This window comes from Neodiprion virginianus, chromosome 2 (assembly GCF_021901495.1).
Source record: "Neodiprion virginianus isolate iyNeoVirg1 chromosome 2, iyNeoVirg1.1, whole genome shotgun sequence".
In the NCBI taxonomy this organism is placed as follows: Eukaryota; Metazoa; Arthropoda; class Insecta; order Hymenoptera; family Diprionidae; genus Neodiprion; species Neodiprion virginianus.
The window spans coordinates 14162953-14184558 of record NC_060878.1 but is presented as its reverse complement, the minus strand read 5'-3'; the positions used below and the strand labels follow the sequence as shown (position 1 = coordinate 14184558).

Below are 21606 nucleotides of genomic sequence, written 5' to 3'. Positions count from 1 at the left end.
TGATACACTCTATAATAATGATAATCATTAATAGCAAATCCAATGACATTAGACGCAAATTTATTTTCAATGATGACATCATTCCTTGTGAGGCAGGGATGCGGTTTTTAAACCATATTCAGCGTTGTCAATTTTTCGTACTTTCATTAATAGCCACACAATCGCAGTTGCAAACACAATAATCGGTGCCCAGAGTTTGGAACGATTTCAATTTATTACTCCCCGCCACAGAGTAAAATAGTAAAATACGCTATTCTATAGTAGTAAAAGTTTCTTTTTACGCCTGCACGTTTACGCGAATTCGATGGTTACGAAATTATGACAAGTCACAACTTTGTATAACAACTTGCAAGTGGGCTCCAAAATTTTTACTCACTAAATCTTCTCTGCGATGTTAATTAGAATTCGAATTGTCATCTCCGTACGCATAAGGGAGGTATAAGGAAGGTGTTAATTTTCTCAGGCAGTTATCCATGCGATACGCTCACCTACGGTACTTATGTCTACAAACCTATGATAATGTATGACGTGCATCACGTGTACGTGCACGCGTCGGATGATCGTAGATGTGGATTGTGGATGTGGATTTACCCGATGGCCGAGGCACCTCGGTCCATACTAGTTCTACACTAGATCTACGATAAAAAAAAAAAAAGAATGTTGACGCGAGTCGAATTCGTGGTTCAAATTAACTACAATTAATCACAACGAAGTTATAAACCATCATTTCGAGTCATACCTTCTTCCCTATTACATACCTGTATTATACTCGCACCACGTAATGCTGCTTTCCTAAAATTTTGGAAAATAATCGTTATTGACTTCGAGTACCGTCTGAAAAACTGTCCGAAGAGTTTGAATGAATGAGAAGACAGGTGAAGCTAGTAACGTGTTGACTTAAGGATAAACGTCGAAAAAAAAATCAATATTTTGAAACTTTGGAATACCTTTGAGACAGTTTGGATCAATACATATGAATAGGTGTAGTGTTAATATTGCTTATATTGAAGTTTACGGAAAATTTGTAACAATTTTAAAGTTGCGACTAACGAGTTTTCCTAAAATGCATCGTTACGTCGGCGTTACGAACTTAAACTAATTCATGAATAAGAGACCCATTTGAATTTCCCACTGATTTACCGCGTACTCTCTTCTCTTTCACGCTAATTATGTTTTGCTGATGGATCTGTAATCTATGCTCAGCCGAAACGTCATTTTATACACTTATGTCTGTTGTATAATACAAGTGCAGGACATTATTTATTCATGTTGTAGATACAATAGCATATTATACGTACCTCCTTAATCGCAAACCAATTTCACTCCCAAGACAAATTCCACGAGTTCAATTTCAGTTTTCACGGTTAAATTTTGAATTTTTCTGAACAAGATTTTAATACGTCGACATTTTTTTCATATTCGTATTCGTCTTTGAATTATATTTGTTATTCCTCTTGTAGGATTCAGCTTTAATTTAATTTATACTAGTTATTTATGTTTTTTATGAGACTGGATCGCGGTCAACAATTTCCGAGGGATGGACGGTTATAAAAATATAAATAAGTTGAAAAATCGAATCGTCACTGGTGGGAGGGGTTTGATATTTCAAAATTTTCGTTCAATTTTTCGAGTGCATAAATTTTAAATACATCCAACTCTGCATTCGCTTAATCGCGAAATGATGATAGTTATACTACATGCCGTATCTTCGTTTTGATTACAGGTGTCGTCGTTACTAGCAGAAAGTAAAAATAACGAGGAAGAGAGAAATAGAGTGAGGCAAGGAAAGATTCCGCACCGACTACAAAGTAAAGAATAGCAGGAAAGAAGAAGACTTGCCGAAGATTATAAAAGTCTGCTCTTCTCGCCCGTATGAAGGAGAATCGCTGGCTAACCTGACCTACCGCAACCGTATCTGACCGAATCAAATCTCTAACCGATACTATATACACACACATATACATATATACACGTATATGCGTAAGATGATGACGGAAGAGAAGGTCTTCACGGTAGTGCGGAGTTGAAAGGCTGCTGAAGTGAAACGAGAGATGTGAAGGAAAAAGAAAGAAAGAAAGAAAAAAAAGAAAGAAAGAAACAGAAATCAGAAAATAAGACGGGGAAAAAAAGTATCAGGGTTGAACTATTATACAGTTTAATAATCAGTTCGAAATATCGAGAAAGGAAGAATCGTGCGGAAGAGAAGAAAAGAGAGTCGAAGAGATCGGTTCGAAAGATACGATAGGATCGAGCTATTATGATAGAGGGAGATACGCATCAAGATTTGAACATTTTTTTCACCGAAATGATGGGGTTGCGGAAACGCTACGATGATCAACACAACGGCGTATCAAGTTCAGCGTGGTTTAATAACGAATGCCGATTTGTTATCGACCAGTGTAGTTACTTTATTCGCGAGTCGCGATTATGCATCAGCATCAGCAGCAGCAACAGCAGCTTTAGCCACGAATCATAAAGGTGTCAGCCACTGTTGTGAATATAAATAAAAGCCACGAAGAAAAAACAAAGATATGCGGATTTTCGCGCGGTTGACTAAATCGGAAGACGCCGCGAGGAGACAGGGAAGGGCGGACCGCGCGCCGCCAAATCGGTGATTATAGAGACGTGTCGGACATAATATTATTTTCCTCCGTCAATTTGTCTCATCACGTTCTTAAACTGTCCCCGATACTTGAATTATTCACGTTATTATTGTTGTTATTATTATTACTATCAGTGTTGTTATTATTATTGATAATACTATTGTCATTATTATTATTATTATTATCATCATCATCATCATCATCATCATCGTGATCGTCACTGTTATTATTACCGTTTATATCGTAATCCCTGTTATCTTTATTTTATTATTGTTTCATTTTTATTTTATTCCTTTCAAACCGAGCTAACGAGCCAAGATTTGGCAAACGACCGAAGTGTATGGTTGGTGAGAAAATTTTTTTTCTAAATAACTAAGGGATGAGATTAAGTGGTTTTTTTTTCGCTTGTGCGCGTCCGAGCATCGTGTCACGCATATGAAGATTAGAACGTACAGTGAGCAGTATAATAATAATAATAATAATGATAACAACAATAATAATAACAATTTGAAATAATATTAATAACAATTATGTATCATTAACTATTAAAAGAGAAAAAAAATGAAACAGAATTTTAAGAATGAGAACAGGACAAAAGATTCAACACATATTATATAAACGTGTCAGATATATAATATTATAAAAGTGATACGTGTCATCTATACGCGTAAGTATCTTACATATGTATACGATGTTTTCTTGTATATAACGTGTATTGGCACACATGCACATTGCGCATGTACGCGAAACTATATGTAACATTCGTGTCTGTGAAGTGAGCTTTCCTGTTTCACTTTATCTACGTTTATTAGTTAAATTCTTTGACCGCAATCAGCAAACCGTACATACACATGTGCAACATTGCGCTGTTTCATCGGTAGTACTGAGTAATTTTTTAATTTTGATGTCCACATAGCGTAATAACAACAACAACAACAACAACAAAAATAATAATTCAAGTCAATGAATTATTATAATTAGTTTTTTGATTTAAGTGGGTGTAGTGCAAAAGTTTATGTTTATGTACATATAAAAACGTATGTATATGTATGTATATACACATATAAACGTATGTGTGTGTATATGTATGTATAAATACTATACAATGAAATAAAGCTTGTTTACAAAGATTATAAAACGTACGTAATATAATGTGTATAGTATATGTAATATTATAAATAACATTGATGATAATAATTAATTAGGTGGTGCATCGGTGTGAGTTTTAAATGACGAAATGATGAATGAATAATACCTACGAAGATAATAAATAAATAAACAAACGTATAAAGGGATAGAAAAAAAAAGTGCGAAAAAACGGAGTGTGCGGGGTGAAATCTTATCGAGTAACCTGTGTGTACACCGTGTATCGTTCTATTAGTGTTTGGGACTGCCACATCACTGCAGACAACTAAATTATTCCTCGCATACGACACGCACTGTAGCTGCGGTTTCTTCAAGTTCCTTCCTGCAATCGCCATCGCCGTCATTGGTGAGTTGATGAGTTTTTATCGATTCAACCTTCTTATATATTATACCGCGAGGAAACGGTGAAAGTTGGCAGATTGACCGTCCGACTGCGCATGCGCGAGATTCGTTGTATTTTCATGCAGGCTGGCCACCTCAAACTTCAACCGTTAAATTTGGCTTCTAGTAGAGGTTATGTTACGTAACGTGATGCGATTCTGTTTCGTGTTCACCACGTCTTACAATTGAATAATTAACGTACCGATTCGGTAAAGCTTGACAAATTTTTTATTGTTAAATGACTGACGACTGCTACGAGTCATCTCAATTTCATAGCAACTCGCCTGTTCACACCTCATATCCCATCTCGAGTTAGTTGGCTACCCTGTCTTGTTGGCGAAAATATTAGCGGGAGACAATCTCGTCGGACATTCAGGTAGTTTGCCAAGTTTCACCGTTTCCACTCTGTATTATAGGTGTTGGTGTTACATGCTTATTGTTAGATATTAATACGATACGTCCCCATCGAATTTCGCATCACGGAAAATACATACGTCTGCGTATAATGATACTTATCCGAGAAAAACCTCGTATACCCACTAATGATGATTTATTGTGATTCGTGTATATTATCACATGTATGCGGATATCCTTGGATTAGCATGATGTGTATTTTTATTTGAATGCATATTACTATTATTAAACATACGGTACAGTATTCGTGGTGATATGTTCCCGCATAGAGCTGCAGGTTATTATAGAGAAATTATAATAAGAAACTTATACTCAATGCAGGGAATGCATTGATGGGAATGTTGAATATACCTATTATATCTATCTCCCGTATTCATGAAGAGTGACACAATTATAACTACACCTAATTTGATTCGAAAGGACGTAGGTGGTACATACCTATTGCACGGATAGGAAATCAGATATCTGATTCGTAGATTAAGTATGTAGGTGTATAGATGTGCAAAGATGTATAACGAAATATAGAAACAGTGATTTTAAACTATAAATGAGCAATCTAATTTTACGGAGTCGGTTCAGTGCGGGATTAAATGGGCCGATCCATTAATTTTTGGCCAGCTTTTTTGAGTAAAAATTTTGATCAGGTGGCAATTTAGTTGTACACTGAAGTGTGCACTCAGCTATGGAGATCCTTCAATTCTTAGGCCCTGGGCCTAATACTGGGCCTCGTTTAAGAGGTCTAATACATTGATCAATATTGTACATAATTTTCATATGCAATATTTGTCGTCGAATTTTTAGCACTTCCTGTCACAGAAAAATGTAATTTTTCGTGTACGCGTGTGTGGTTTTTCGTAAAAAAGTCTCATCTTTTCGAAGGTTAAATCCATCTTGAGATGAATCTTTAATAATTACCGAAAAAATGCAAATGGTATAAAAATGAATTGTTTTTATTTTTTGAAAACGCAGACATTCTGGAGTACACCCTGAAATTTTTAGACTAGAACGAAAATGGGATCATATAATATATAATATATAATTATAATGGCACAGATATTCGAGAGATACAGAATATTTTTATTCACAAAATTCGAGATGCGTGGAATACTTATACTGTTTTTATTATAGTCCTATTTCTAACCTATGTGTACTGGAAATTTTTATTTCTTAAAAAAATGAAAATTTATTGTCATCTCCTTCGCTTACGTACACAGTTCATACTAAAAATATCGGAAAGCCGCATTTTTCTTCAATTTCTGAGGATGTACTTTTAAAATGTATTTGATATTCCGAAGTATCGGGTTCTCTTTATTTAACAAAAACATATTAGCTCATATTTCTTCCGACAACAGAGAACGCCAAGTATTCAAAAAAACGAAGATCTAGTTTGAAAACGTAATGGAAAATTAATTAGTGCACAACGTTGTTTTTCGTTGCCTAATCGGCTAAAAATTATAGGATTCTTACATTTAGTCCGCACACAAACCCACACACAACATGTCTCAAAATTGCAACAAAATGGAAATATTTACTTAAAAAAAATTGACCGAACGTTATCGATTGAAGATTCCAGTAGGTACTGTGAACGTGCCAGTGTCATTAAAAAATCTGTCATTATACATTAAAGTGCGAGAAAAGAATTTTGGCATGTATAACACGTAGATGCTAATTCGGGGAAAAGTTTACGTGTGAAAAATATTTTGTAAACATGTTTTATTTCTCTCTTTCATCAATGAATCACAAAAAATTGTACGAAGAAGGAAAAGTTTTTGCGAATCTAGACGTATGTATTAGCAATTCCCCGCAGGGAGAGGCAATACCCATGCCAAGCTCCTCCAACCCAGTCGTCGGTCGGTCCAGACCCAGCGGGAATACACCATCCCCAATATTCCACCCCCCCCCCCCCCCCCCTCTCCCTGCTCCTCGCCCTGAGTTCGCCTAGTCCGCAGTTCCCCTCCACTTTTCCGGCAGGGGTGGGTCGATACTCGGGATCTCTTGTGTAGGTAGGTAGGTAGGTAGGTAGGTAGGTAGGTAGGTAGGTACAGCCGTAGCGTCAGAGGAGCTGTATAACCGGTGCTCGGATAATTCCGTCCGGGTCCATACATCGTTTTATACTTTACAAGCAGCCCGTTGCAGATCCGCTCGCGAATATTTTCAAATGCTTCTTGTGGTAATACTGTATGTATATTGGACATAGCCATATGCTGTTGCGGACTTTTTTTTGCAGAGCTCGTTGAGACCTTGAAAACTCTTGAACATAACTTTCCTCTATCCTTAAGAGGATCCGTTTAGCTAGTGTTCGCACAAGTGTGGGATCCCGTTTCGAATTGGCTTACAAATATCGTTATATCTTTGAAACTATTGACATGGTTGTAACGAAATATAGTCTAAAAACTGGCCAGACGTCGTAGCTATCCGCAGAAACAAAAATAATTAAAATCGGTTCGGTAGTTTCGGAGTTATGATCGGACATACGGACGGACAGACAGAGAGACATTGAGTATTATACGGTGCGAACTAACTGCTAACGACGGAATGGTTCGTCGTTTGCTATAGTTTAATAATGCGCATGCGCTAGAATCCGAGAGCAGTTTTTTGCCAGGGCGACCAATCGTGGGGAACGTAACCTCAAAAATTTGTACAGTTGTCGCTGGCGTTTGTATTCAACACCGACACCTGTGAAAATTTTTAAGGTTACGTAAATCGCTGCGAACTGATGTCTAAATTTATGACGGTTGGTCACCCTGGCAAACAACCGCTCTCTGATTGTAGCGCATGCGCATTAAATTGTAGAAGATAACGGACCATTCTGTCGTTAGAAATTCAAAAAGATGAGCTTTGACGATTTCTCTTCTAGAACGCGGTTACTTATGGCTTTACATTGTCTTTAATTCGGTACGTTTTTGATTTCGTTTTCTGTTTTTTATTTTTATTTTGGTCATTCACGTCTTCTTCACTTTACACTAACATACTGTGTTGGTTCATGGAATTGTTACGTGCCGGCAATTTTTATCTATATTTGTCTCATGGTTATGGATTGTTCGCAGAGCGCGGAGTCGGGCTAACGTGAACCGCAGAGAAATTGAATCTCGATCGGTAAAATTTACTCTTGAGATTTTGCCGAAATACAGGTGTGAATTTTTGATAAAATTTGACACCGTATTGCATAAGTTTAGGCGGATTTTTTCAATGTTGAATTGCCTGCATGAATACAAACACGAGTCTGTTTATATATATATTGAACTGTTTTAATCATTTTTATTTTTATTTTACTCTGAGCTTCTCTGCCACAAAAAAGTAAGATTTGATCTCCCAGAGATAATTCTTTAAATAGACGATTCAGTTGTTTGAGGTGCGCAGGATTATTAAAGTGGCCGAAAATCGTGAACGATATTGTAGAGAGAAGAGTAACTTTATTAATCGAAGAGTATAATGATAACATTGGCTCAAAGAGCGAAAACAATTTACTACCAAAATTGTACAGAATCATTAATTAACATGAAATTTCAATAATTTGGACCGAAGAATCAGTTTATTAATAATAAAATGACGATTCGATCATTTATTCAGGCCTCACAGGCGTAAATTAATAAAAAACAGGAAAACATATGTTTGAATATTTTGCTTTTTTCTACTTATTTTCAAATGTATAACTGAGAATACGGGAAAAGGTTATGAGAAATGTTCCATCCAATACCAATGCAAGAGATAAATGATAGAGAGGAGTCAGAAAATTTGATTTATCGAATTACGTAACGTATTTTCTATTTATAATTCCCCGATATTCTGCAATCAAATATATTCGCATGTTTTATGATTTATTTGGGCAATTTTATTAACGTTTTCATTCGCGGATAGATTTTAATGTTGGATATTTTGTAATGTCTGAAACGCCAGCTTTTGATTTATCCGAAGTTTCGCGCGATCAAGCTTGATCGTCGAAAACTTAAGTTTCACTTATTCTCAGTTTTGATAATAAACGAAAATATATCAAAGAAATGTTTAGCCTCAAGTCCACAATTTGGATACATTACAACCAAGGTTCGCTTACTCTTCTGTATCGTATTATTAGAGATTTCCATCATGCATGATCGGCCAAAATTTCAAGTACGTTATACTTTTTGACTATTGAATTTGTGCAATACGATGTTATTTTTTATATTATTAAATTATTGCAGGCATAATTTTTGCGGTATGCTACGTCCATACTTTTCTCAAATATCTCCAAACACTCTCAAAAATTCTCGACTTGTTTCAATATCTTCCAAGGTCTCGTACGTAGTATCCTCCCATCATTTCGCTTACTAAACCTTCCCTACGAGAGATTAGTATATTTCTTAATATAACCGTTTCTAGTCACTTTCGAATTCCAAAAGTACATAATTCGTAGTAAAGAGGTTGGTTGACCAAGAAACGATACTTATTAGTAATTTTATTACGAAATTGTCGAACATCGAGTGTTTGTCAAATTATTATATATTCATAACAGATACGAAAATCACATTTGAAATAAAATACTACAAAGCATATGAGAGGATCAACTAATAGATGTTTCATTTTAAATTGCTTCAAATTAATTAAAAAAACTACTAGATTCGATCGCTTTCACTCTACGATAGTACATCTTATTCAGAAGACCGTTGTCTGCAAAGTCGAGGCTGAAACGCATTTTTTTTCAGTATAACCGTTTCAACATTGCTGTTTGTTGATCATAATCAATATCTATCTGTGTTATATTGTGAAATTGAATTCGTAACGATACCAATTACGTGTCCCGTGAGAAAACATTGTGTCAGAGAATTTGGAGAAAATAGTGTACTGGATAACACAGGCCACAGAATAGAATGAAATCGAACGATTCTACTTACAGATTTTTAACACTTTTGAAGCGATGTGAAACGATGCATCGATACCTGATATCTATAAATTCCAATAAGTTCCTTTTTTTTTTTTTTTTTTCAAAAATATCTTCGCAACTTTTAGGAATATAATACTTATTCTATAATAAATACTCAACGTACGTCTATCTCGTGATAAATTTTATAAAATGTATTGAGTTTTGGCAGATTGATGTTAGTAACGTTATTGCAACGACGCATGTAGAGGATAACCGTTATTTCGCAAAATTTAGACTTGTCCGAAACCCAGTATATACCGTAATAAATCAATAAATGGTCTCATTTTGATAATTTACCTTTATTCAAGTCGTTCAAAAATCGGAAAGTAGTCATTTTTTCCCCCAATGTCTCGTTACGATAACCTTACCAACTTTCAACCTCGTCCAATATCCTCAATTACACTCCCACGACCACGGTGTGGAATTTATTATAGAAAATAATAATGAAAAAAGTCACGATCGATCTATAGGGAAAGATGTTTGTTGCAGTGCATAATGCGTTAGGTCTGATGGAGATGGAGGTGGGCAAACAAGTCCAGGTCGTGGGTGGACTCGGTGGTCCGGTTGGGGGAGACCTTCACCACCATCATCATCCCCACGGTGGGCATGGGCACCCCCTCGTTACAACGGCCACCTCGCCACGGGTTCAGCCCCAGCACAATCAGCATCCTTCGGCAAGATCAACGCCCGCACAGCTGCTCAGGTAAGGCCAAATACGGTACCATTTATTCAACTAAAATGAGACACACGGATGTGTAAAAGAATGCAAGATAACGTTCCTGCAATCCTCGGCACGATGCATTGTAGATTTCATATCTTATATATCAGACACTGATTATGACTTTTGTTTCCAAGCATTGGTGTTGAATGTAGTACCTCTATCCATGAGGCTGAAGTTGATAATATTAACGTAACGAAACATCAGGGAAAAAAATCATTATTGCGTAGTTTTAGAATAACTGATGAAGATAGCTTTTCAAAGAAAGAGTACATTTTGTTTGTTTGTTGTGGTTTACTGAATTTTAGACATTGCTAAAGGTGCGATGTAATGATTTTTTCTAAACATGCTTCGTTGCAGTAACGTTACTAACCTCATGCTCATGTCTATCCAGCCTGCTCGTGAATTTGGTGCATAAGTCAGTGCTTGGAGAGCAAAAATTATTCATATTTGAATCAGATAAAGTCCATTATTCCTGTTTTGATCTGAGAAAATTTAATACCGTAACCACAACTGAACGCTTTTAATCTCGCACCTTTCGAGTCCTTCAGAGAAGAAATTCCAATTCTAAGTACTGTCAACAAAATAAATGCGACTTCGTGAAAGTTGATGTCGCAAAAAAAAAAAAAAAAAAAAAAAAAAAATAGGAAAACATGTCAACATCACGTGGACAGTGTAATAGTTGCAGGAAGTTTTTAATAAAAGCATAATGAAGCTGATTTAGCATAACGTCCTGTAATGTTAATTGCTCAACATGTTTTCACTCGCGTAACTATAATTTTGAAGGTGGGACCTCTGGATATGGTTTGTAGAGAAAAAAAATCCATACAACTGTGGGCTTAACATTATCTTTGTGAATAATATTTGCCTAGATAAAACCATCTTATCAGCCTAAAGTTTTATGTTCACGACGTCTTATCTTCAGTTGTATACGTGATATAGTATATTACGTACATGACGATACGTAATTGCAAGATTCTTCTTCACCACGAAAGACAAGTGTAAATTTACTCGAATATTACGTGACAATTGATTTTGCGAAGTGCAAGTACTTTACACAAACACACCTGAACTATTCATTTCAATAATTGTAATATTATATGTATATACTGGGCTATAGTTTCGCTTTGAAGCAGATGATTTTGATGACTCAGGGAGATTGTCTGCTCCAACACTGTTAAAGTTGGAAAGAAAAAAAAAGAACAACTACCTATATTATGTGTATACTGATTTAAAGGATTTATTCAAATGGCTGTTGCGCAATAAGCAAACGAGAGAAATCCGAAGTGTAATTTTTTTTATTTTGGTTAAGGTCAATACACCGGTAAATCGGCGGTAAAGAAAGTACAGGACATCAACGATTAATATAGCCAGGTCAACTATCGATTCAGTTACATACTCCAATTGATGTTTTCGCGTAATAAGTGACGAGGAAATTACCACCAGTCACTTCAATATCGTGGATATTCATTCATACCGTATCATTCGAGTAACGCTAGTACAAACCTACACCTTATCTCCAGGGCACGAGGGAATCGGGGTGGAAGGAAAAGCAAATGTGAAACTTGAAATTTCCTTCACTTTCCGCAACAGAGAAGATATTTGTAATCCTTCTTTCTATTCCGTCGCTACAACTGACTTACCTGAGTAGCTTGCCTGCTTCGTATTTTGTTTGCCTTTTGCGTGCCGAGGTTAAGATAGTCGGGCAGTAATTTTGGAAATGTTTAATTCACATGAGTTTTATTTATATAATTTTTTAAGTAATTCTCAACAATCCTGTAAAGTTTAAAAATGATTTACCGTTTGGTTACTGAGTTTTTTGATTTCAAAGTTGAGCTATTTTACCGCGTGTAGAGATAGAGACTTGGATAAATACTGATAGTTTTGAGTTGGTTGTTTAGAATAATATGTTTAGGATAGGGAAAAAATATTGAATAAGATAAAATGGGTATTCAGGAATAATATATTATCAATCTTTTGTCAGTTTTGTCCGTCATTTAATAGTTGAAAACATAATCTAAAAAAAATTATATTGTAATTTTGGTTTGGTTGTACATTTGGCAACGTCGCAAGCATGCACATTACGCATGGTATTTAAATTATTTGTTTTCTGCTTCTTAGATACGGTATTGCTAAAACACTTCGTTTTTATTTATTCTTTGCGAATCTCCCCTTAAATCGTAACTGATCGGACATTTTGATTCACAAAAGTAAAGGTTATAGCATGGTAAACACCCAAGGTTTAAGCAAACACAAGAAAATCACGCGACGTTGCCAAATTTCTTTTCTCATTCGTCGAGGAACACAGTGCTCACGATTATCCGTCGGATGGCGTTACTGTCGCTATCCAACAACCTTAAGGATGAATTATCGGCCTCGACATTCTTAAACAGGAGTTGTATAAAAACAAAAAACAAAAAAATAGAGAACTGTTTGTAAAATCTCCAGCAATGTTATTTACTATAACGATACTGAACAAGACTAACATTCACCTAACACAAGATAAGATATCTAAAACTTAAGCGAAGGTTTTATCATTAGCTAGATCAAAATGCTTAAACTCTTGCGTTTTTCATCCGCTTCTAATGTTTTAGGGCTTATTTTCATCACGATAGAGATCTCCAATTATCGGCTGAAAATAATTTAACAACTGATTATCTTCAGAGTGGATAAAAATAGATTTGTGTAAGTACGGTAAAACAGATGTTCGTCGACAAATGTAAGGCTTCTTTAACGTTTTTCAGACGATTTGTAGAAATCTAGCCAGCTAACAACATGCCCAAATATTAGAATTGGGTTAAAAAAGAATAGGGTTTTCTAATCATGAAACCTTATCTCAAGTTATCGATATATTACTATGTGATCTTCGAATTTTCTCGCATAGATTAATTTAAACGACATATCAGAGATGTGGTTCGATTCGTGCTCGCTAACATCGGAGGTTTTTACAACGGTTTTCTCTCTCTCTCTCCTTGCTTTTGATTCGGGCGAATCGTTCGACTCAACCTTAAAATTGACCATTCGTAGTGCATGTAACGCAGTCGGCATTACTTACTCGTAGAGGCCAAGTTGTCGGCGAAACGCAAGGAAGCGTAGGCCGTAAATGTGGATGCTCAACGACGACGACGACTTGGATAGATCGGAGATAGCTGGTGAGCTCGAGGCCACTGCAGGCTAGCGGATTCCTACGAAGCCTAGAAACTCATAAGAGCTATTCTATTCCATTCCATCCTATACAGTCTATAAGTTGCGACGACCCGTTCGCATGAGAAATCGCTTCGTGAATCGTTCAACAACCTGTCGATGATAAAACAACCGCTTCGAGTCAGCCAATGCATCTTACATGCTCATATATTATATCTAGGTATCTAGTTTTAACCTTCGCAATACTGTCCATCCGGCGGCTTGGACTTGTAACTGTACTTTAGTTGGAGATATTTTTACATCAGTTGTATAAAAGTACAACGTCTTACATCAGGTTGATATTCGTAACCTTCATGTAGGATAGGATGAACCGTTTTCGGCCATCTTAGTATCGTATAATGTAGTCATCGATTGATCCATTTGTGGTGGTCATATCAATTACGTGTGCAGAAAGGCGTGGCCACAAATGACATACAGAAGTATTTCGCCAGCTTTGATCATAGTAGTATTTGATTTATGAAACATTGGGCGTTGAACAGTTCCGTTTAATATTACCTGTAGAGTAAATTTTTATAGTTAATACAATAATCGAACAGATTGATTTTATCGCTTATAGAAACAAGTAATACATTCAACAACCGTACTGCCAGGAGTGGTGCATTTAGACCACATAAATTTGCATTTTTAGGGGACATCGTTTCGTTATTTTGCGCAGCGTTAGGATTGTCTGAAATTCAGTGAATCGTATAACAGTTGAAAACATAGCCTGCCTACTTTACCAATCCATTTCCATCGAAGTTTTCCTCAAGTTGGAAAATAGTACGTTTCTTTCAATGTTTCGTTACACTATAACGTGACTAACTTTAACCTCCTAACGGCGCCGGTCGATTTCAGGTCGGCTCCTATGACGACAAAAGAATTTGTCTTCTAGTCGCGAAATTATAGTATTACGGCTTCACACTAACGTTGTACGTAAAAATTGTAAGGTCTACAGAAAATCGTTTTCTCTACAGATCTCGATGTGGCGACACTATCCGATAATTATGAACGACAACGTTGTTATAACTTACCATTCGTTGGGCTTGCCAACATCCGTCTAGGTATAGGCTATTCGAGAACATGTTACTCTACTTCTCTGTTTCTCTTTCATTTTTATTTTTGACCTTTGTCGCAACGCGTGTACACTAATATTTACTACATCTATAAAAATATAGGTATATATACGTACATACAGTAAACCGTGATTGGTATAATAATACTCGCAATTGTACACAACAAATGTTATACTTCCTTGACAATGAGATAGTGATACGTGTGTACATATAACAGATATCAAAATAGGATCTAAATCTCATCTCTGCCTATATAAAACTGAACGTCTATTTTATGTCTGTATGTTCGCTTATAACTTCAGAACTACTCATCCGATTTTGATTATTTTTTCTCTGTGGATAGCCACAATATGTGGCCAAGTTTTAGTTTATATTTTACTACAATCAGATCAATAGTTTTAGAGATATAAAGATATTTGTAGACCCTTTCGGAAGTGTATCCCAGACTTATGCGAGCTCTGACTAAACTCTTACAGACAGAGGAAAGTTACGTTCAGTTTTCAGGGTCTCGACGAGCTCCACAAGAAAAAAGTCCGCGAGAGCATATGGCTTATATGTTTAATAGTTTTACCGCAAGAAACATTTGAATATATTGAAAATCTTCGGTAGGATCTTATTTTCACCACCATGATCGACGAATGCCGCGTGACGAGTGCGTCGAGAAGGATCTGATTCCTGTACGTATATATATATATATATACATACATACATACATATGTATGTTTATATGTATACATAATTTTATTCCGTGCGAGTTATATAGCGGATGTGCCTTTTTCGTTGGTTTGCTTTTCTTCATCTTTTTTTCCTCCATCTCTTCCTCACACGGTATGCGCGTAGATATTTTTTTGTGCGTGTACGATTATATGATTTTCGGTTCCTTTTGCGTATTTATATATTTCCTTCTTTTTTTTTTTTTATTTCTATTTTTTGTTTTTTATCGTTTGTTTTGTTTGCGCGCCGGTTCTCGCCTGACGATCGTTGTTCCTGCACGAGGCGCGCGGGAATTTCGCAAGTTATCGCAAATCGAGCCTGCTCCCGGGTGTTTTATACGCGAGAGACCGGCTCGATTTATCCTTCGTCGTTTATGTCCCTCTAACCTTTGCGCCGTGTTGCCGTGGTTCTCCTCCTTCTCCTCCTTCTCCTCCTACTTCTTTTCGGTGGGACAAGAAGCTCTCTAGACTTGGCAACAACGCGCCTGATTACGTGCCGGTAGCGAAGTATACGAGCCGCTAACGCACGTGTTCAACAGCTGACCGTAAAGTTCAATCACTTTCGCGTTTCTTGCAGCTAAGTTCAGATTATTATCGTTGATATTGACGACACGCTGCTGCTTTTATATCCATTGCTGGATGTTCATTATTCTATATTTCAATACGTGTGTATGGGAATGCAAAATAGTTTCTCAATCTAGTCCTTTTTGTATACGTACGATGAATTTAGAAATTACGATAACAAAGGATTCGCATGAATTTTTAAAAACGTACTATTAAGTTTCATATACACGTAATGGGCATCGATTACTCTATTTCACTGTAATTCTTGTTCCGATTTGATGAATATAATACTCTGATATTGCTCCAATACTTTTTTTTTTTATTGTTTGCAAAAACGAGGTCCGGTAATCGTGCACCGTTAGATGTGAGTCTCTCACTCGTGTACGTTTCAAGTACTACTTATCTATACTCAAGAGTTTTTCTCGAAAGAACCTGTCCGACAATTGCAACTCAGCTAGTTTATAAGCGTAGCCAACTTCGTAAAAATGTTATCAGCATGGTAGGCAATGTGGTTCTTAATAGGCGAAAAATTATGGTTGACTATCACTTGTCAACCGGGCGATTCTAGGGAATTTGTTTCTGTCAGCTAAGGTTTGCTTCAGGCTGTGAGCCGCTCAAAATTAAGCAAGTTCAATCGCGCGCGCTACGAGCAAGTCCTTTCAAGAAAAATTCTCACTATATGTAGGCGCGTATTATATACATATACCTATGTTGGTTACATCGCTAAATGATAATAATAATAGTGATAATAACAAACATGAATACGTTATTATACATTACTTACATATTAATTATATTCATTCTCGTGTATTACCCGGGTGTATAACTGACAATGACCGAGCGTCATACCCGCAGCATAGAAAATTTACGAATTATTATTAGTATTATTATTGTTATTGTTATTATTGTTATTATTAAATCGATTTATTAGGTGTTCTATAATTCACTGTGCACTTTAGGTGTAAGTGAAGTAGAGAACATAAAAATTAAAGACTCTTTTCAAGCAGAACAGTTTCAATTTAGAGAACGGGACAAACACAACAGAGATCTCTCAGTAAGTAACATTGAATGTGCAGATTACTTTGTGAAAAATTTGACAGTTCCGAGTCCATAAACGCGGACAATCACTGATTAATTACAGGCGTCGTCATGATGCGAGAAAGTTATCTAAAACTCAACATTCCAGCCTGTTGATCATCAGCAATATTGATGATATATTATTTATACCTTCCGAGAAATGATCAAATTATACATTTTTTCCAAATACATGCTTCAAAGTCGATGGAATCGTTGAAATTCAAACAAGACAACGACTCGATTTCGAAAGAATTGATTAAATATTCATCACGGAAATTTTTGGACGACGTCTGCAGAGCTTCGCGAAAGCGTTACCAAAGAATAATGTAGAGATCTATATACCTAAGCAGAATTGAAAGAATCGTCACATGCAGCACGGGCTGACGGTTAAGAAGATAACGAGCACACTTCTCTTGCACTGGCAGCTTTTTCGAGACGCACGGAACCTTGAACTACACTTCTTGTGATTATCTATTACTTTTTCAGTTTATGTCCAAGTTTTTGCGGAACGATATATCCGACAGCACGATATTCGGTGATTTGAAGCGCGGAATCTTTGCCCAATTTCATAATTTGTCATAATTTATTATCTCTCGTTCGCCGTAGGTACATTAGTTCCTTACTCGTGAGTTTTTAACTTTATTGCTTGTCAACGGGTGACAGTGCAGACTCTATTCGTATTCACGACAACAACCAATCGAACTTGTGAGTCAAATGAAATTCCCGCGACGTGTTTCTTTGTCCCCCCCCGCTCGCACGTTGTCTCGAGAGCCATTGAATGATAATTTGCAGGAATATAGGTAGTATATTAATACAACAGTGAGTTTGCAGACACCTGCGCATCCTCAACGTTGTACATCTGCCTGAATATTTCCAAGTTTCAACCATCACTGATTTCTCACCTTCTCTTGGTACTTTATATCTATAATACGACTCGCGCTTGTCGTTTACAGATCACTCATGTATAGAAGTAACGAACTATAGTAATTAAACGTCCGGTTTACCGTACAATTAGGCAATCATCTGTCTAATTTATATTATTTCAGATTATAGCAATGTGTGGGGTTGCTTTTTGCTGGTACAATTAGGTCCAAACGTTAGTTTTTTTTTTTTAACACAAGTCGACAAAGTGCTCAAGTTGTATCATGTGACTTTACTATTTGTAATATCGTATAAAAATGTACAATCATTCCAGTTTTTTAGCGAAATTTTACAAAATCATAGTATAGTACAATTTTACTGTTGGACTGGTTCAATTTTAATATAAATAATAACATATTTGGTCTCGTAGGCCTTGGAAATTCGACTTCAGTCCGTCATTTTGCACAAGAGTTATTAAAAGTTCTGATATTTTTTAAATATCGTGTTTTTGGTTGCTCCAACGTAAAAAAAGCTGGTATAATTTTAGAAAATAATTTAAGCATCTGCACTATTTGGATTCATATACCTATCGAGAGTTCTTTTCGAAAGATCATGCTCGACAATTGCAAATCGTTTAATTTATAAGCGTAGCCAACTTCGTAAAAATGTTACCAGCATGGTGGGCAGAATTACCAATATGCAGCGGATCGCGGCGACGCCGTGAACTGGTCGTTCTTAATAGGTTGTTAACCAATCGATTCTAGGGAATTTGTACTTGTCAGCGAAGGATTGCTTCAGGCTGCGAGCCCGGATGTTAGCCAATCAAAATTAAGCAAGTTGGATTACACGCGCTACGAGCAGATCCTTTCGAGAAGAACTCTCGGTATAATATAAGAGGATATTCACGACTACATTTTAGGAATTTTTGCAAACAAACTAAATCTAAAATCCAATACTTAATACATTGGGGCGATGGTGTCCAAAACTCATTTCTAAACCTTGCCCAACAAAAAATACGAGAAAGGGTATTGCCCTGAATCTGAAACAGTGTAATGTTTATTACACACACACACACACACACACGCATTTATATTGCATGTATATTATACAACTTGGTAGCCCCGTGTGCCGGAGTTGTTCATTAAAATTTCAAAGTACGACACCGATTCGAAGACAGGGAACGCAAACGAAAAAAGGATAGAGAAAATGAGAGAAAAAAGGTTGAAGGCATGGATGGGGGAGAGGGGGAGGGATAAGGGGGCGCGATGACTGGACGGTCACGCGGAGGGGACTGGAGGGAGTTTCAAGGACGCGACGGTTTTTTCGGCCCAGAGGTTTGAACACTAATTTCAACAGCGACGTATATATACGTATACCTAATACCTACCTACCAACTGCAGCGTACACACATACACAAACGCGTACAGCTAGTTGTAATCATACATACGAGACTTGGTGCAGCGTATGCATCGAGTATACGTCATGGAATACGCAGGGTACATAGAGGACTGTGAGGCGTAAGTTTTGAACGTTTACTCGCGGTGCATGCACGAGTATACAATATACATATATCAAGAGACGCCGAACGTTCAATTATATTTGCATCAGTAGATATTATTACACTGTCCGTAGATATTCTTCGGATATTGCCGAGTCCAATATTCATTCATATACAGTGCGTGTGTGTCGTGCATGTAGGCGACGTTAGGAATTACGTTCATTTCTCCTTGAACCTACAGAGAGAAGTGGAGTCTTCTGTATAGTCATGACCGCGGTTAATACATATAATATACATAGGTATGTGTATGTGTATGTATTGAAGATAAGTAATACTTTTACCAACGAGTCCTCACGATTACAATGTGTGTGTGTATACATATATATTTATTTATTCCGCTAGAGGGCTATCGTATTGTTTTGTATACGCTAGAGTAAATTGTTATTTTTATACCGCGCGCTCGAGTCACCTCACCATCGGCCATAGTACGCGGCAATGTGTATATATATATATGGGGCATTCTAGAAGATCTCGACCTGGCCATGACTCCTACCGGATCATAACGAAATCACTGTTCACTATATAAACAATTTTCATGAAATTTATAGAGTTAATACTTCGGAATCGAAAAATACAAAATTTTAAGCGTGGAGTCGGGTGAATTTCATTAGCGCGTATTTATTGTACCTAATATGCGAAAGACGAGGGAATCAATTAAAATAACTAATTTTAATACAACAGGAAAATAAAGAAAAACAAAGATTGGGAGGGAATAATTCTTTATCGGGATTTAATGCATACGATTCTTTGTACAACAAAAGTATGTTACATGGTTTTTTACGAAGCCCGAAATTGACGTTAGGGTCGCGTAATGTCAGATTTATTTGCGACAGCGCATGCGCGCAGTTCTAGGAGTTAAAAGTGGTTCTTTCTGTACTCCGCACATGCGCATTCGCAGACTCATTTGACTGTCATAGAAACTGGTACTTTGTGTACGGAAAACACGCATGGAAAAATGCGTAAAACCAGCTCACGTCATGTAAACTCGATTTTCAGCATTGACGCTGGGTAACTTCTGGAATTGTTTTCCAAGTTCTGAATATCCGCAGGAATTTACGTAGAGTTAGGCTGGGTTGCAATTGTCAACTTCTTTTGTTGCGATAGCGCTAAGCGACATGCGGTGGGTGACTTCTCGTTGTATGCAATAATTATAATATACTTTCCCACATTATCCTTTCCGTCCATATAATGTCGTAAAGATATCTAAAGTATATCGTAACTCTAAAGAATCTGCAATCGATTATACCTTTCGTGTTTTCAAATCCGTCAGATAATTATATTGTAGTTTCGAGGAAATTGTGGCGTAAAAAGCAAAGGAGAATGTTAATATTGGAAATACCGCCTCACAATCAGTTTTACGATTTCACGTCATTACTGTCATAACATGTGAGATGACTTGACTGTTCGTTGCGAAAAACAAATATTTACCTACTCAATCAATTAAAGACGACATTATTTGTGAATTGAATTCACGCAACATGTATGTTTTTAAGGAAAAAGTATGTATTATACCTATGTATATTTTATATGTGTGTAGAGTGCTGATAATAATTAATTGCCCACGGTCTCTCAATAGAGTTTTCCGCAACAGCGAGGCATATACATATACATATATACCACACTGACCTACGCTACGAGAACTTTATTTTTACCTCGCGGTATATATCTAATTCTTCTATATGTGTATCGCTTTGATGTATGATATATGTATACGAGGTATGTTAATCTGAGTTAACATGGTTGGTGATAAAACGGATTTGTCGCGATAAGAGCTAGAGCCTAATTATCATACATACAGTTCCGATCGAGATGATGATGTCAACGAAGCTCGATAACTGTTGAGAAATGTAATATTTTGGAAGAACTATCCTACATACGATGGAACGGCGCAATTAGACGGCCTGTTGTTAATTAGCAGGGTATGTATTCTGTACCTGGAATTTAACATAGCGTGTTGACTCAAATCGAAAGTTTTGTCCTTGATACTGATTTCCTCGTACACCGAATCGTGAAACTTTGTTTTCGTGTCAAGCGTCACCTTGTGCATGTGGCAGAAAAATTATTTTTACACCAGATGCAGGAAATTCTGATGCAACTTTTTTCATTTTCAATACCAAGTATTGTTCAAACGGTTCCGTTGAAGAATTGAGGAAAAAACTGTATAATGGTGAAGTTGAAAAGAGTTTTATACATTGATGGTATTTTTCTTGTCAGTCCAGAATATAAATGAGCATAAGTTTTTCGGAATTCATGTTGAAAGCATTACTTTATATCATCGTAGGTATGTAATACTTTTAAAAGGGTTTTGCTCTCTGTACAGCAATATATCAGCTGTGTCATAACCATAAAATAATTATAGTGTAAAAGAACTTAGTTATCAGCTAGATCAGTCAAATAGAAAGCCTGAGGTAATCACCA

General features: G+C 36.5%; 1 protein-coding gene across 1 annotated transcript in view; it reads left to right on the top strand.

Annotated features, from left to right (window-relative positions):
* Positions 1-3808: 3808 nt before the first annotated feature.
* Positions 3809-21606, top strand: part of LOC124298481 (uncharacterized) — a 70408-nt gene continuing 52610 nt past the window's right edge. The window contains exons 1-2 of the mRNA XM_046750544.1: positions 3809-4095; positions 9918-10144. Of these exons, the coding sequence (XP_046606500.1) occupies positions 9951-10144 (194 nt within the window). The 5' untranslated portion in view covers positions 3809-4095; positions 9918-9950. The remainder of the gene's footprint in view (positions 4096-9917; positions 10145-21606) is intronic.